The sequence below is a fragment of the Abramis brama genome (genome assembly GCF_963993115.1).
Source record: "Abramis brama genome assembly, chromosome: 2".
Taxonomy (NCBI): domain Eukaryota; kingdom Metazoa; phylum Chordata; class Actinopteri; order Cypriniformes; family Leuciscidae; genus Abramis; species Abramis brama.
Genome location: NC_139964.1, coordinates 11,431,596 through 11,450,225, shown reverse-complemented (window position 1 = coordinate 11,450,225; position 18,630 = coordinate 11,431,596). Strand labels below are relative to the sequence as shown.

Below are 18,630 nucleotides of genomic sequence, written 5' to 3'. Positions count from 1 at the left end.
TCTGCTGCTGTGCAAGAGGAGATTCGATTTTATCATTTGAGTACCCCGAGTTGGGGAGTTTTCAAGATATTAAGAAGAAAAAACTCTATGTAACGTGTGTAAAAGTTACTCATCAGACTGTGCTAAGAGGAGTGAAGATTTGGAGGTGGTCAGAAGTGTTTGGGACAAATTGTAAGGCATGTTGGAGGTCTCTATATAAGTTGCCTGTTGAAAAGCGTACTGCAGACTTGCAGTGGAGACTGATGTTCGGGGCTATAGCTACGAACAGACACGTGGCACACCTCAATCAAGCAGTGGGGACAGGGTGTTTATTTTGTGGCTTAGAAGAAACGGTTAATCACTTAATTATTGATTGTTTTAGGTTGGAGGGAATGTTTAATTTTTTAACACAAGTTTTTATAAAGTTTGGGGAGAATTTTTCTTATCAGAATTTTATAAGAGGTCCAATTTATAATTTTCAAGAAAGGAGGAAAAAATGTTTACTGAATTTTCTGTTGGGATCAGCTAAGTTGTCCATGTGGAAAACTAGAAAAAAGAAAATGTTAGGTATAGGTCCAATTAATGCTGAAATGGTACTAAAAGGGATGATAACATGCTAGAATCAAGATAGAGTATACATATTATAAATTGGTCAGTGACATTGTAATGTCTTCTGAAATTTGGTCAGTGGGGGGAGTACATTGTTAAATTGGAGAAAATGAAATATTGTTTTTAAATGTGTAGAAATAGAAATTTTATTTATGAAATTAAATTTTTGTAAGATAATTGTATTAAGGTAAAAGGACAAATGGTCTAATAAAGATATTGTTAAGACCCTCTCTCTCTCTCTCTCTCTCTCTCTCCCCTCCCTCTCTCTCTCTCTCTCTCTCTCTCTCTCTCTCTCTCCCCTCCCTCTCTCTCTCTCTATGTCTCTCTCTCTCTCTCTCTCTCTCTCAGGGGAAGTGGGCGTCTCTGTCACATTCAGCTCTTCATGTTAAGCATGTAACCAGGAAAGAAACACTCAAAACTCTTCTGAACACACATCGAGAGCTTCAGAAGAACTGAATCTACTAACAACAGAGAAGATCATTTAATAAGAGAGAAGAATGAAGATCATCTGGACTTTCACTCTGCTGATGATTCCTGGTAAGAATCTGAACTCAGAGTAAATCATGAAAAACAGCACAGAATTGATGAGGAGCGTCTTTTACTTCAGTTCATGTTGTTCTATTGACTGTTAAAAAAGTTAATTTCTGTGTAAATGAAAGTGTTTTAATGCTGGTTTGTTGTAGGTGTCGTGAGCTCCACGAGTGTGACAGGATATTCAGGAGGAGGAGTGACGATCACATGCAAATATAATAAAGAATCTACAGCAGATGAAAAGTATTTTTGTAAAGGAAAGAGGCCAGATAAACCCAAGTATGAGTGGTGCTCTGATCTCATCAGGACTAATGAAACAGATAAATGGGTTCAGTCTGGAAGATTCTCTCTGTATGACGACACAAGATCAGAAGTCTTCACTGTGACCATCAGAGATCTGAGAGAAGAGGATTCTGGGACGTACCAGTGTGCAGTTGATATAACTACAAAAAAAGATTCCTACACTGAAGTGAATCTGAAGGTTTTAACAGGTGAGTAACTGAGACCCTCAAACTCATGATGATCTCCACAACATCACACACAGTGACAGTAATAATAATGAACACCTCTAGATGCTAATAGACCAGATGAAATTAAAAACCAAACTCTTTAAAATAAAGGTTCCGCAAGTTTTTTCCCCCAGGATTCAATGGATGTTGAAGGTTCTTCATGAAACCATAAATTACAATTAAGAACCTTTATTTTTGAGAGTGCAGAGCAAACATGAGATCTTTAACATTATAAAGTCAATTGAATGTCAATTAAAATTTTCCATGGACTCTTAGTTTGTATTATATTCAATTTGTTCCTTATTTCATTCCCTGTGCTTATGTTCTGTTTCCCTTGGTTTAATAATGTCAGCACAACAGTTTATTCTGACTGTACTGCAAATCTGTAAATCAAATGCTTATTATAATATTTAAATGAACACAATCACAATTTATTATATTCATAATGTCATTTATTGCCAGCAGTTTATACACCCGCTGTAAAAAAAAATAATGCTGTTACAAAATTTACAATTGACAATTGACAGTAATAATAATGAACACCTCTAGATGCTAATAGACCAGATAAAATGAAAAAACAAACTCTTCAAAATAAAGGTTCCGCAAGTTTTTTCCCCCCAGGATTCCATGGATGTTGAAGGTTCTTCATGAAACCATAAATTACAATTAAGAACCTTTATTTTTGAATAAAATTTTCCATGGACTCTTAGTTTGTATTATATTAAATTTGTTCCTTATTTCATTCCCTGTGCTTATGTTCTGTTTCCCTTGGTTTCCATGGTTTTTGATTATTCTCACATCGGTTTCAGTTTTAGGTCTTTATGTGTGTGATATATAGTTTGTTCCTTATAGCTTGTTTGATGAATCATTGTGTTAATAAAAACCTCAACTTTATTCTCTACTGGACCAAATTGTGAGATTTATTAATCATTGTTTTGCTGATAACAGAAAGCATGTTTTCAGTAGTAAATAATGTCAGCGTAACAGTTTATTCTGACTGTACTGCAAATCTGTAAATCAAATTCTTATTATAATATTTAAATGAACACAATCACAATTTATTATATTCATAATGCAATTTATTGCCAGCAGTTTATTCACCCGCTGTAAAAAAAAAAAAAAAAATGCTGTTACAAAATTTACAATTGACAATTGGCAGTTTTGGTTGTCAGCAAGCCTGTAAATCATCAACTACAATAATACTGTAAAAACAGCAAATCAAGAGCAGCTGTGAAACAGATCTTTAATGTAATCTACTTTACAGTGTTACTGTAATAATATCATGCACTGAATTAAAAACTGTTGTGTGTGAAACATATATGATGGTTGAATAATGTGTGAAAGACATCAGCGTCTGTGAGAAAGGGGAAGTGGAGGATCTGTGTGAGTGGAGAAAGAACGAAAACACTGTTTGCACTGTAAAACCCAACAAGTTAAGCTAACTCATTTCATTTGAGGAAACCGATGGCCTTAATTCAATTAAGTTTATAAAAAACAATAGTTATGAGTACTCTGAACTTATTTTAATCGAATCCACTAAAACAATAATACAAAGTCAAATTCAATAAGTTAAGCTAACTTATTACATTTGAGGACACCGATTGCCTTAATTCATTGTAAAACCCAACAAGTTAAGCTAACTCATTTCATTTGAGGAAACCGATTGCCTCAATTCAATTAAGTTTATAAAAACAATAGTTATGAGTACTCTGAACTTATTTCAGTTGAGTTTACTAAAAGTAGATATACATTGCAGTCAATAAATTAAGTGATTAATTAAGTGATTATTGAGCATTAGTGATTAAAGGGTTAGTTCACCCAAAAATGAAAATTCTGTCAGTAATTACTCACCCTCATGTTGTTCCAACCGCGTAAGACCTTCGTTCATCTTCGGAACACAAATTAAGATATTTTTGATGAAATCTGAGAGCTGATCACTCCTCCATAGGCTGCTAGGTGACCGAAACTTGCTGGCCCAGAAAAGTTATTAAAGAGATCGTTAATATAGTCCAAGTGACTACAGTGGCTTAATCTTAAGTATATCAAGCGACGAGAATACTTTTTGTGCGCAAAAACAAACAAAAATAACGACTTTATTCCACTATTCATTTCCTTGCGGTTGGAACAACATGAGGGTGAGTAATTACTGACAGAATTTTCATTTTTGGGTGAACTAACCCTTTAACACCTGCTGTTAACGAGCAGAATCAATGAAGGAAAGAGAAACACAAGAACTACAACTGACTTCCAACCACAGCCTTAGATGAAATCAACTCAAGATAAAAGACGTTTAAATCTCTAAAGATCTCAGCAGAGGAGGATTAAACCACTACACAAACAGCATTACCAGCTTCACTTATTACTAAACAGTTTGACTTTTGTCATGTTTCTACAAAAGTTGTTATTGAGAATGAACAGAGGGTTAGATGATAATGATTTATTGAGTTTCATTTAAAGACACCATGATAGTGATCCGTGTTTGCTTTAGTTGGGCTCTTGACCCTTGACTTTATAACACCAGTTTTTCCTCTGGCTGCTGTAACTGAGTGTTTATAAAACACATTTGTTATGGCACATACGCCAAAAGAAAATATGAGCATGTGGTTGTGTTAAGATGATAAAAATCATCGTTTAGTGTCTTGATTCTCTGATCATTTCCAGAGCCTAATCTCTGATTAGACAGATGATGTATTACTTGTATTAATCATTATAATAGAACTGATTCTGTTGTAAGACCCATTGTTGTGACAATCAGATTTTAAAAACCTCTATGGTATCATGCTGACTTACACAGTAATCAAGAATCAGCATATGAATCTCAACAATGGTGACCATTAAAAAAATGATTTATGCCACAATGCATGCTGGGAGCCATGGATAAGTTTTGTATTATGCTAGTACCCAGCATGCATTGCAGCATGAATCAGTTTTTAATGGTCACCATTGTTGAGATTAATATGCTGATTCTTGATGTCTGTGTGAGTCTTAGTAATGCAATACCTTTTTGTGCACAACTATTTGTAAAATCCTTCATATTATCTAATGGTCACAACATGGCTAGCTCTTATGCTGTAGAAACACAGTTTTGAGTGAAACTAATATGTTGCCCTTTTAATCAGAGATCAGACTCTGAATGAAATCAGTGGATCAAGCCACTAAATGATGATTGTCATCATCAGTCCTTCATCATCAACACCAGATCAGACTTCTCCTTGCCTTTTGTGCCATAACAAATATGTTTTATAAACACTCAATTATAGCAGCCAAAGAAAATCTTCAAGAGCTCAACTAAAGCAAACGCTGATCTCCATCATGGTGACCTTAAATGAAACTCAAATCATCAACTTCTAAACCTTTGTTAATTCTAATAAGAACTTCTGTAGACGAATGGCAGTAATAAAGTCAAACTGGTTAGTAATAAGTGAAGCTTGTAATGTTGTTTGTGGAGTTGTTTAATCCTCCTCTGCTGAGATCTTCACAGATTTAATGTCTTCTTTTATCTCCAGTTGATTTTGCTGTGGCTGAAGTCAGTTGTAGTTCTTGTGTTTCTCTTTCCTTCAGTGATTCTGCTTGTTAACAGCAGGTGCTCATCACTAATGCTCAATCATCACTTAATTAATCACTAAATTATACAATTATCATTCTGGGATCTAGAAATGTTCTATAACTCATTCAGTTTGAGTTCTGTTTCAGTCATTCAAGTTTCGGTAATATTTGAGTGCTGTGAACTCAATTGTATTTAGTTAATATTACTGTTAGGTTTTACAGTGTGTGACACTGAGTTTTCTGTGTTTTAGAGACAAACCATCACAGAACAACATCATCATCATCATCATGGTTTAATTCTCCAGCGATCACATCTGCGTCTCCTGGAACAGGTACAAACACACTCTGAAACACACTCATCTGTGTCTGTGGTTGAGATGGTGACTCTCTGGTGTTTTCAGGCTCTCCTCTGACGGTCAGTGTGTGTGTGTGTGTGCTTCTGATCATCACTGGACTCGTGTTAGTGACCGTGACTCTCGTCAGGAGGCGTCGCTCTCACAGTAAAACTCATTCTTCCATCTTTACTCTCTTTAAAAGGACTTTTTAAACTCATACATTTACATTCATATAGACCTTTTTATTTCCCCTTTTGTTCATACAATAACTCCAGCTTGTTCATTTGTTCTTGTCTTTGACAGATCCGTCTTCCAAAAGATCTCAAGTCACACCAGGAAACAATGAAGAGGTTTGTAGAATTACTGTGATTGGAAAAAAAAAGTTTGTTTTAATCAATAATGAGAATGAATTACATTACCTGATGATTTAAATACTGAGGATCTCCAGAGCTGTGTTAAATATTCAAATTATTATTAAATACATAAATGATTTGTCTCCCTTCAGGTTTCTCACGCTGGTTGTGATCACAAAGAGATTAAAGACGCCCAGAGAGAATTACCCACAAGCCCCTCTGATTCCTCTGCTACAGTTGAGAAAGGCACTGGTGACTCTCAGCGCTGCATCACATCTGCTGAGGATCTGAATTACGCAGTGGTGAATTTCCACAAGAAATCTGACTGTCCTGACAGTGTCAGTTTCAGGAATAATCAGGATTACAGTGAATACGCTGCTGTCAATCATCTCACGACAGCAGATAAACTGATGCATTTACAGTAAATATGCAGACTGATTCAAAAGGGTCTAATCCCTTATCTTATTTTCAATAAGACATCAACATCTAAACCTCTGTTAATTCTCAATAAGAACTTCTGTAGACGTCTGACAGAAATAAAGTCAATCTGGTTAGTAATAAGTGAAGCTGGTAATGCTGTTTGTGGAGTTGTTTAATCCTCCTCTGCTGAGATCTTCACAGATTTAATGTCTTCTTTTCTCTTCAGTTGATTTCATCTAAGACTGTGACTGAAGTCAGTTGTAGTTCTTGTGTTTCTCTTTCCTTCAGTGATTCTGCTTGTTAACAGCAGGTGTTCATCACTAATGCTCAATCATCACTTAATTAATCACTTAATTATCTCATTAACTTTAACTCTGATTAAGAGTTACTTTAACACTCTTTAGAGTGGGACCTTATGTGCTCTGAGCAGAGTTAATTTTTCTGTGTAGCCAAGTCAGAAGTGTGACAAATGAAAACTTTGATAAGCTAGAAAATGAAATAATATAATTGGCTGATTTTAAGTTTGTCAAACTATTCTTAGCATGAATATGAAGATTTTATTTTAGCATTAAGCATGAAAATTAACAAAAAATAATTTCAAATTCATTTTGTGTATTAAAGATGTGACATCATCTTGACTTGCAACTGTAGATTTTATTTCCATATAAGCATCATCTAATGATGCACTGACATTAATATTTGACATTAAGAGTGACACTCAACAAATAAAAACATAAAGCAACATTACAATGCAGGAAGTGTTTAGTGTTTGTGATGAACAGGCTGTTCTCACACCAGCTCAAAACCACAAACAAATGAGCTGAAGATTCAGAGTCTCAGTAAGAAACACAAAACTCAACAGAGACAAATGAAGAAGAACATGTTTTATGTGTAAGTCTGCAGAAGAGACTAAAATACACTCTTGTTACTGCAGAATAATCTAGGTTCATAAAACATAATAATAAATGAAATGTGAAGCATGAACATTTACAATACTAAACTAGTTCCTTTATGACAAACATTGCAAACAGAGTTCTAAAATGTTTTTACTCACACTTTAAAACAATGTTTAATAACCCATAAGTGTGAAAACATACATTTATGACGGATAGAAAAGGGCTGAAAATGAACATTATACATTTTAATATTTCATTCATGTGTATCTCTTAATTTGTTTTCTCTAATAAGCACTGTGTGTGTTTGTGTGTTTTATTTACAGGTTTCTCCATGATCATCATTATTTGTGTGTGTGTGAGTCTGCTGCTGATTGGTGGATTCACTCTGACTGTGTGTAAATTAAGACATAAGAGACAAGGTTTTATCATTTATTATCTGTTGAAACAAATTAATAATTAAAGTTATTTGAGTTTCTCTGTTCTGCTTCAATGAGCAACAGTAAAATCTCAATGAGTTTCTGTCTCAGATGCTGCTGTTCGTCTCCAGTTTGATCTAGTTGGTCTATGTTTTACTAATTGATTCATTTTGTTTTGGGTAATTAGGAAGAACCTCGACATCAGAAAAGAGAAAGAGGGAGAAAAATACATTGGTGAGTCACAGTGTGTGTGTGTGTGCGTGTATGTGTGTGTGTGTTTGTACATATGTTGTGCTTATGTGATGTTTTCTCCTTTTATTGTACATTTTCTCTCTATTTTTCATGCTCAGATTAACAGTCATGATGAACTACCCACAATCCCCTCTGATGAGCTCCTGTACGCGTCTGTCAGTTTCCAGAAGCATGAAGAGTCTCTCAGTGAAGCTTCAGTCACTGTCAGTAAGAACGAGCTTTACTCTGATTACGCCACGGTCAGTCGCCGCATGAGACTCAACTAACTCACTTATAACAGATCACAGATCAGCACACATTACACCAGTATTGCTTATGTTTACAATTAATTGATACAATTCTCTTTATAATCCATAAATTAGTGTTAAAGATGTGTTTTATTGATCAGGGTCTTTCAGTTCAGACTGTTGAATCTTGACACACTTTAAAGTTTCTATTGCTCATGTTTCTTCTTTCACATGTGTAAAATAGCAGTTGTGTCAGAGGTTTATTGGTGTGTGTAAAGAGTTTGTCATCTCAGTTTATCTGAGGGTGTGAATAAAACAGGAAATACAACACCTAAGAGACACTTCTAGAAAATACTGTGAAGTTTCCACTCCAAATGCAGAGACACGTACATTTAAATGCATCTTTTGACACATAAAACCTCTTTAATAGCAGCTCTTAAACAGACACAAGTTTAAAACACCTTTATGATGAGACGCATGAAACATGAGAATATGTTCAAAGCTGTTAAAGGACTCTTTCTCATCTCTCTGAATATTGATTATTTTCTTTGATCTGCTTTAGGTTTGTACACGAGATACTAGTTACAGGGAGATCATGAGAAAGATTATTTTTAAAAGGGTTAGTTCACCCAAAGTGTGTTTAATTAAACTGAACTGAGACCCTCAACCTTCACATGTTTTCTGTGGCTTTGAGCTGGACGGAAAAAAACTGTCTGTTCATCACACACACACACACACACACACACACACACACACACACACACACAAAAACACCTCCAGCGTTCATGAGAAACTTTCTGACCAAAACTTAAGCTCAGATTAAAAATCATTTTCAAGTCTTTGCACATCACAATAATGACAATGCATTTAAAATGAATATTGATCAGTTTATATGTAAATATTTCAATCAGTCCTGAGAGTGAGAAAGTAAAATGCATAATGAATTATTCAGATTTCAGACTCAGACTTTCTCCTTTGCAGAATATAAACTTTTCTCACTGTCTTTTATGATAATAATCAGATGATTTCTGAATGTTTCTCTAGAATCTGGAAACATTGATTTCATCAGAATGAAAACTAGATTAAGTCACCCTATATGTTAATGCTGTTTTAATCGATTTAATGCCGTGACAATGTTTTAAATTTCAAATATAGTGTAAAAAAAATCAATTTACTATATTTGGACAATAAAAAAGAAATTATAGCATTTTTTTATTTATGATTCTACAGTAAAGGTATAAGCACATCATCTTGTAACATCAGAATTTTTTTTTACTAAAAACAGAAAAAGAATGAACTGAAAACAGCAAAAGTATTGATCAGCAAAAGTATTGATCAGCAAGTTAAGAAAGAAATTAGAATTGAGCTTTTCAGCCATTTTGACAGCTCTACTGCGGTTGATTGGACTTGTTAGCAAAAAGCTTTACTTCCCAGATGACCAGACTAAATCCTTTTGAAGAAAGAACTGAGATACCAAACTAGTTTTCACATATAGGGTGACTTAATCTAGTTTTCATTCTGATGAAATCAATGTTTCCAGATTCTAGAGAAACATTCAGAAATGATCTGATTATTATCATAAAAGACAGTGAGAAAAGTTTATACTCTGCAAATCTGAATAATTCCTTATGCATTTTACTTTCTCACTCTCAGGACTGATTGAAATATTTACATATAAACTGATCAATATTCATTTTAAATGCATTGTAATTATTGTGATGTGCAAAGAATTGAAAATGATTTTTAATCTGAGCTTAAGTTTTGGTCAGGAAGTTTCTCATTAACGCTGGAGGTGTTTTTGTGTTTGTGTGTGTGTGTGTGTGTGTGTGTTTGTGTGATGAACAGACAGTTTTTTCCGTCCAGCTCAAAGCCACAGAAAACATGTGAAGGTTGAGGGTCTCAGTTCAGTTTAATTAAACACACTTACTCAGGAAACCCACAGAGAGACACATGAGACTGAACAGAGAGACAGAAGATGAACAGAAGACAATAAAGACTAACAGCTGATCATTCAGTAATTCACCTTCAACATTTAATGAAAGTGATGAATTGAGGAAAAGACTGAAAAATGTTTATGATCAACAAATGATTTATGTGTGATTTGACAATTTTTCTATTTTAAAAACAGATCAAACTAAATGAAAACAATGAGTCCACAAGTCAATGATACAGTGTGTCTGTGTTTAAAATGTAATACCTTTGTATTGTTTAAGTTAGGAATATTATGTTAATAAAACAAGCAGCATCTCCAGGTTTACTGTATTATAGTATGTTTACTAGGTTAAAGACACTTGCTTGTGTCTCAGTCCTTTTTGTGTTTGCAGGGTGGTTTGATACTGTGGTCAGTGTGATAAAATAGCAGGCATAATATCCAAAATCAGTTAACTCAAAGTATCTGCTGACACAATAAAAACACAAACTAACACAGATTTTCTTACATTCACTATGATATTCATTAGAATCTGCATGAAAACAAGAGATGAAAACTTCAGCCAGATGGCGCTCTTTCTCAGTGTTTAATTTAGTACTGAGCCAAAGGAGGTCAATATGATGTCATACTTTAAAAACCCTTACTAACAGCCCTCTTGCACATAGAGAACATTCAGCATAAAAAAGACAAACATCCTGTGACTGAACAGAAACTCATAATTGTGAAAAGTACAGTTACTTGTACAGTTACTCCATTATTAATACCGTTTATAATGCACATAATGGACAGCTAAAGTGGGCGTGTCTAGAGTCACTGGCCACTCAGGAGGTCGTATGATGATCAAGTGTGAACATCCTCAACACAAAACCAAGCCAAAATACATCTGTAATTCAGTTTCATGGAACTTATTGCTTTTATAAATATCTGCTCACTACAGAAGTCTCATCTGTTCAAATAAACTGATTTATGATTTGTTGATGTATGTAATGTTTCACTGAAGGTCACTTATCCAGCATCATAAGACATTTGTGAAGTGTAATTTGATGTTGATGATGACAGAAGATCATCAGGACAGACTGTGAATGTGTGTGTGTATCGTGATGAATCTCTGAAGAATCTCTGTCTGTGGAGCTGAACACCTGAACGACTCTCTTCCACCAGCAGGAGATCAGACTCACATTTTTTAAGGAGACAATAAAGGCATTGATGTACAGCACCTTCAGTAAACACACACAGCTCTCTTATTGAACCCTCTGGCTCCATCTAGTGGCAGATTTAAGTTCATGTTCTATTGATATTATAATTCCAATGACTAAACATGACATTTCTTGGTTTTATGTAATTGTGTTGTATGGTGGTTGACACAGAACATAATTTTATTTGTGTTCTGAAATCATGAAATGTAAATGGCACAAATTTACTCGCCTCCTGCATGTTCAGAAAGAAAGAGTGAATCATTGGAGGAATGAAACTTTGACCTAATTTAATAAGTACATAGAGCCTTTGTCCATGCAGATTGCAGTTTTTGATGACTAAATCAGAGATGAAAGGAAGGAAGCAGAAAAACTCAAGTTCACCTGTCATCAGTGATGCTGATGTTCCTCTGACAGCTGCTGTCCGAGGTGCTGAATCCACATCAAACCTTCATATTATTATTGTCTTTATGCAGAAAGTATCCAAACAAATCCAGATCTGGTCTGTTTCCTCCTAAAAAAAGATGTTAATGTTACAAGTGATAAAAATGTTGAACCCAAACTACCAGATGGATTTTTTTTTTTTTTTGCATTTCAACGCTTTTTTATACAGGCTCTAGAGAGTGAACTTACATGAAAATTATACTTTCACCCTCTAGGGGAATATTTGATGAAGCAATGGAAGTAGATGAAAACAAATATCAGCATTTCAATGTTTGTCCAGTTTGTGTATTTAAAAGAGTTAGTTCAGCCAAAAAGGAAAATTCTGTCATTAATTACTCACCCTCATGTCGTTCCAAACCGGTAAGACTTTCGTTCATTTTCGGAACACAAATGAAAATATTTGTACTAAAATCTGAGCGATTTCTGTCTCTCCATTGACATATGCCACTAACACTTTGATGCTTCAAAAAGTTAATAAAGAGATCGTAAAACTAATCCATATGAATTGAGCGGTTTAGTATTTTTTTTATAAGAGACTCGATCACTTTATATGATGAACAGATTTAATTTAGGCTTTTATTCACATATAAACATTTATAAACTCACACATCAGTTGTGGTAAATGGAAGCTCAAGCAAGTTTTCTTGACGTGCGAGAGCCAATGAGGTTCATTATGTGTGTTACTGATTGACAGCTGCTGTCCGTGGTGCTGAATCCAGAACTGCCTGTTAAAGTGACAGAAGCATCAATCAGACTCAGACTTCAGCTGATGATCCTCTGAATGAGATGTTCAGATCTGAAGACATCTGAAGACTTCTTAGAGCAAAACAAGTTACACAACTTATGGAAGTTCATATGACAACAGTTGTATTTAGAAAAATGTAAACGTATGATATTATTTTTATAGGCATAATGTATTTATCCTGCAGGTCATGTCTGTTTCTTTCAGCTGATAGAGATGTCAAAACCTCAAAGTATAAATGTCAAAACAAAAGTATCAGATGCATTTTCGATTTCCCAGAGACACAGGAAGATAACGCTATGTAATAAAGACATGAATTCACTCAAGATGTTCTCTGAGTTGATCAGCCTTTGTATCTCAACATTTCCTGATGTGTGAATTATGTTTTGTGCTATATTTTACACTATATGTTGTTTCTATAATTTAACATACACACAGAAGCACACATGCACTGATGCACACACGCACAAACACACAGTTCTGCTTGTTGCTATTGTGACGGATGTTAATATTCATGAGTGAATATTCACTGAGAATACATGTATTTCACCAATAATCCTTCCTGTCAATTTTAGTTTATTTACTTTATATTACTGTGCCCAAGAAAAGGCTATAATTTGGTTTTTGACATCATTAGTATTCATTTGGTTAAAGAGTTTTGCGATTTTTTTTGTTGTTGACGTCGTGACGTCATTGCCGCTCACCTCGTGCTGCGTCCTCAGTCTGCTTTGAGCGCGCTAAGGAGAGGTAAGCAATTAGAGGTGCTCTTCTTATATAAGAGTATAAAAGTTATCCTAAATGTGATTAAGTTTATAATATGCTGTAATATTATTGTTAAGACTGTTATAAGTGTTGTAGGAAGTGTTTTATGAATGGATGTATAGGATTTGATAGTATTATTACTGGGAACAGCAATTTGAGTATGTGTGTGCGTAAATAGAACGTGGTGATTGAGTATGTGTGTGCGTCAATAGAACGCGGTGAATTTTACTGATTCATTTACTGGTATTTGATTTGTGCAGGTGATTGAATCACAGAATGAACACATTGTTGCTGTATTTTGTTTAATCCATCCAGGTATGTTTTATTTCTGTTAAATTTCCTAATGTATTCATTTTGTATCAGTTTGTTTCTTTACTAATTTGTGATTGACTTAAAAATAGCTGCAGGAGAATGTAATGTATGTTTGGTATAAATGCTTGTGACAATTAATTTTGCCATCGTATGTAACATGTTTCACACACAGTATTTTTGATGTCATTATCATTGTGATGTGTGCTCAGTCTGCTTTGAGCGCGCTAAGGAGAGGTGATTGAATCACAGAATGAACACATTGTTGCTGTATTTTGTTTAATCCATCCAGACTCCTTTGAGCATGCTGAGGAGAGTACCATCTACTTCCTCAATGAAAATAAATTCTCCATGAGCAGCAGTTCCAGTGTCCGGTGTCTTCTCTGAATAAACCAACACAACGCAGATCATAACAGTGGGCAGATTTAGGCCGGTTACAGTGGTGCCGTGACCCGGATGAAGATCAGTTCGTCTTCCAGGATCTTCATCCAAGGACCAATGCCGTTTGGTCGCCGGTGGATGCTGCACTTCACTCGAGGTTTCAATCAATAGTAACACAAATAGGTGAACTTTGCTGACCTGGACATTTCACTTCATACTTGGTGCCACCAGTTTTTATTTTTTCCCTTTGGTATCTTTTAATAACTTTCTTATCTTTATTTTTTTTACATTTGAGGTTTTCATTATTCATTGTTTGGTGAAATTATTTGTTAATGAGGAACAATGGCGCAGGGTTTCAATGCAGACAATTTTAATGCTGAGGGGGACATGTCAGATTTAAATTTTGGGAGAGGTCGACTTTTCAATGACCGTACATTCACACCTGTTCCAGGGAGGGGTAAGGTAGAACGAATATCACCTGAACTTTGTTCCACTCGAGTAACTGAACAAACACCTAGTCATTTACGAGGTAATCCATTATCATTCTGCCCAGACATAAGTGATCCAGCATGGTCTAACCTTATAACACACATTGCTCAGGAAATAGGAACTAGTATAATTTCTGCTCAAAGTGGGGTAGCGTATGGGGAAAGAGCATCAACCAATGCACAGACTAGAAGTTTAGGTGCAGCTCAGTCATTCTCAGAGACACCCTCACTTAATTTGACAGGAGTTAAACTAGTCATGCAGTCTGAAGCAAAAGAGCCCCCTGTTTTCCGAGGGGATGGAACAGATAAGTTCAGTGTGCATGAGTGGGAGGATTTAATGGACACTTACCTGCGTAAAAGAGGCATACCAGTGCTGGAGCACCATCATGAAATCCTTTCAAGGCTGATGGGTAAAGCAAAAGACATCGTTAGAATTACCCTTCGCAGTAACACTTCCCTAAGACCCTCTGAGAACCCCAAAGTGATATTTGATATCCTAAAACAGCATTTCAGCGAGGTCAGATATTCTTACATGCCTTTAGCTGATTTCTATGGCACAGTGCCTGTTGCCGGAGAAAACCCAATTGAATACTGGGTCCGTTTAAATAAGGCTGTGGATGTTGCAGAGGAGGCTCTAGCTAGGCTTGGGCGACAGATGGATAATCCATGCCAGGAGGCAGCCATGATGTTTGTCAAACACTGCCCGGACCCAACTCTGTCAGCCATTTTCCGCTTGAAAGCACCAGATAAGTGGACCGCAAGTGAGGTACAAGAGCATCTCGACAGGTATCAGACTGAGCAAAAAGAACAGTTGGCAGTCAAATCCAAGCGCAACTTTGTTGTGAGAAATGTTACAACTCATGCCCAGTCACCTATGGAGGGTGGGGTCGTCACCAGTGTCCTTCCTGTTCTGTCATCTGATAATGTTAATGAAAGCACCCAATCTCTTCCACAGAATGATGATAACTGCATGAAGACGCTCATCGGTTTACTTGATCGTGCTCTTTCCCAGAATAGTCAAGCAGAGATGAGGCGCACTCGGCCGAACCAATCCCTTGTGAGAGCATGTAAGGTATGCCATTCACTTGAGCATTCAACCTTAGCACATTGTCGACAACAACGACTTTGTCTTGCCTGTTTCCAGCCTGGTCACATAAAGAAAGATTGTGCTAATGTCCAACCCCGTGATCACAATCAGTTTGCCCAGCCACCTCAAGGTTCACCAGCTTTAAAATAGTCAGCCCACACCAGGAGAGGGGACGTGTGGGTAGAGTTGAGCAAACCCTCGAAAATGTTGATCTCATGCAAGTTTACGAAAGTGCCTGTGCACAAGCTCCTGTCGAAGTCAAAGTGATTGCTCAGAATATGCAAACCCTTGAAGTTTTTGATGAATTGTTTTATGCACCCATCTGTGTCAATGACAAATTCCAGATGATGGGAATGTTGGACTCAGGATCCATGGCATGCACTTTCAGTGAAGCAGTAGAGAGCAGAATGCTGGATGAGGATGTGCTGCCAAAGCCCACACCATTGTTGCAGGAAATAATGTTAATAGGCTGTGGAGGTAAAGCAACTAAGCCAAAATGCATGTATGAAGTTGAGCTGAAAGTGTATGGCGAGAGATGTTTAGTTCCTGTTCTAGTTGTGCCAGGACAAAGAGACGACTTGATCATTGGCACCAACTTGATTAAGTTCCTTATGCACAGGATGAAGATCAGTGATGATTACTGGAGGATTGTGTCTAACGGTGTCTCAGAGCCATCTTCATCGTGTGAACAATTCCTGGATGTCATGGCAAATACTTGCCGCTGGCGAGGTGGTCATCCACCTGACAAGGTTGGGACTGTAAAGCTTCAGCAGTCAGTTACACTTATGGCCAAAAAAGAGCACCTTGTTTGGGGAAGGCTACCTAGTAATACTGCTATGTCACCAGGGAGTACTGTAATTGTGGAGGCCACTTCTTCCAGATCCATGCCACGGGACATCATCATTGGCCGAGTTGTTACACCATTGTGGGGAGATCGTTGGGTTCCTCTAAAAGTTACCAACCTTTCAGACAAACCAGTCACCCTAAAAAGAAACCGTAAGCTTGCGGATGTGTTCCCATGCCTAGCTGTGGAAGATTTCGAGCTGTTGCAAGGTTTCAGTCAAGTTCAGATGCCCACGTCCGGGAATTCTTGTCAACTTGCACCGAGCACAGCTGATCTTAAACAAAGACTAAAGGCCATAGGCCTCAGTGACATCGACATTGACGCATGCTCTGTCAGAGATGCAGCAAGAGAAAAGCTTGTTCAGCTGCTTGAGAATTACCATGATGTATTTTCTAAGCATTCTCTGGATTGTGGGGAGGTCAGTGGTTTTGTCCATCGCATTCGCTTGACAGACGAGCGTCCATTCCGACTGCCATACCGACGAGTACCACCTGCTCACTATCAAAAATTACGGCAAGTTCTCTCAGAAATGGAAGAACAAGGCATAATTCGAAAATCAGTGAGCGAGTATGCTTCGCCCTTGGTTCTAGTTTGGAAGAAAGATGGCGGCTTGAGGATTTGTACGGACTTTAGATGGCTGAACGCCAGAACCATGAAGGACGCACATCCGCTCCCACATCAGTCTGACTGTCTAGTTGCCTTGGGTGGAAACACTCTCTTCAGTACAATGGACTTAACATCCGGATTTTATAACATCCCCATGGCTGAAGAAGATAAAAAGTACACAGCGTTTACTACTCCAGTAGGACTCCATGAGTACAACAGGATGCCTCAAGGGTTGTGCAATAGCCCAGCATCGTTTATGCGCATGATGTTGAGCATCTTTGGAGACCTGAATTTTAGTAGTCTGCTGTGTTACTTAGACGACCTACTGGTGTTTGCTCCTGATGAAAATGCAGCCCTGGAGCGGTTAGAGGTAGTATTCCAACGATTGAGGAGCCACAATCTAAAGTTAAGTCCAAAAAAAATGCCATCTGATGCGAGCATCCGTTAAGTTCTTAGGCCACATCATTGATGGAAATGGTGTTTCTGTGGATCCTTCAAAGGTTGAGGCCATAGTCAAGCTGTCAAAAACTGATCTCATGGAAGAAGATGGTTGTACTCCATCTGTGAGGAGAATTAAGTCTGTTTTGGGAATGATCCTCTATTACCAGCACTTTATCCCAAATTGCTCCTCCATAGCCAAACCGCTCTTCTCCCTAACAGCTGGACAGAGAAAGAGGACAAAGGTCAAAACTGAAGCTAAGGCAGGCACATACAGAAAGCTCAAGCCAACTGACTGGACCTCAGAGTGTGATGATGCTCTTTCTAAACTGAAAGAGAGCCTACTGCACAGTGTGGTCTTAGCACATCCCGACTTCTCTCTTCCATTAATCTTGTCAATCGATGCTTCTCTGGATGGACTCGGGGCTGTGTTATCACAAATACCAGCAGGCGAGGAGAAAGCTCGTCCCATTGCATTCGCAAGCAAGTCCCTAAGTAACTCTCAGAGGAGATATCCGGCACACAAACTCGAGTTTTTAGCCTTAAAGTGGAGCGTGTGTGAGAAATTCAGTCATTGGCTAAAGGGCCACACGTTCACTGTATGGACGGACAATAATCCGCTCACTTATATTCTAACCAAGGCTAAGCTTGATGCTTGTGAACAGCGATGGGTGTCTAAGCTAGCTGCTTACACCTTCGACCTCAAACATATTGCTGGAAAGAAAAACACTGTGGCTGATGCTTTGAGCCGAGATCCTTTCGCAAAAACAATTAGTCACAGGCTCATCACAGAGCGATATGGCGGCTTACTCTCTGAAGCTGCAGGTGTAACTGAAGATGGAATTCAAGATACTTTCCGTTTGCAAGTGAACAGTCTTCATGCGTCGCCTCAGCCAAATTTTGCAGTGTCATGTGATCACACAGCAGTCGGAACACAATTGAACCTCCATAATCAGTGGGAGACTGTAACTGAGCTGAGGGCTATTCAAGCAATTCAGGCCATCCAGAATGCAGTACCTCTTGAGTATGACACAATCTCAGCAATCCCCCTTGAGGAGATTCAGCATGGCCAAGAGTCAGATCCAGTGATCTCCAAAATTATGCCATATCTGAGTCAGAAGAAGCGACCATCAAGGCGAGAGAGGGCTGGAATGGATGCCAGGACTCTAGTTCTTCTTAAGCAATGGGATCGGCTGAAGATTCAAGATGGAGTAGTCTACCGTGTCTCAAAAGATCCTTTAAGCAAGTACAAGAGGTTTCAACTGGTGCTTCCTTCTAGTCTTAAGAGTAAAGCCTTAAATGGTGTACACAATCTCGCTGGACATCAGGGACA

The 18,630-nt window shown here is 37.4% G+C and overlaps 1 protein-coding gene across 1 annotated transcript; it reads left to right on the top strand.

Moving 5' to 3' along the window:
- Positions 1-1,085: 1,085 nt before the first annotated feature.
- Positions 1,086-6,420, top strand: LOC311077927 (uncharacterized protein; the record flags this gene model as incomplete). The annotated part of the gene is made up of 6 exons (XM_084106572.1): positions 1,086-1,125; positions 1,272-1,610; positions 5,426-5,506; positions 5,576-5,674; positions 5,813-5,859; positions 6,015-6,420. 6 exons carry the CDS (start codon positions 1,086-1,088, stop codon positions 6,285-6,287), a joined length of 879 nt encoding a protein of 292 aa, XP_083962698.1. The 3' UTR covers positions 6,288-6,420.
- Between the last annotated feature and the right edge of the window lie 12,210 nt (positions 6,421-18,630).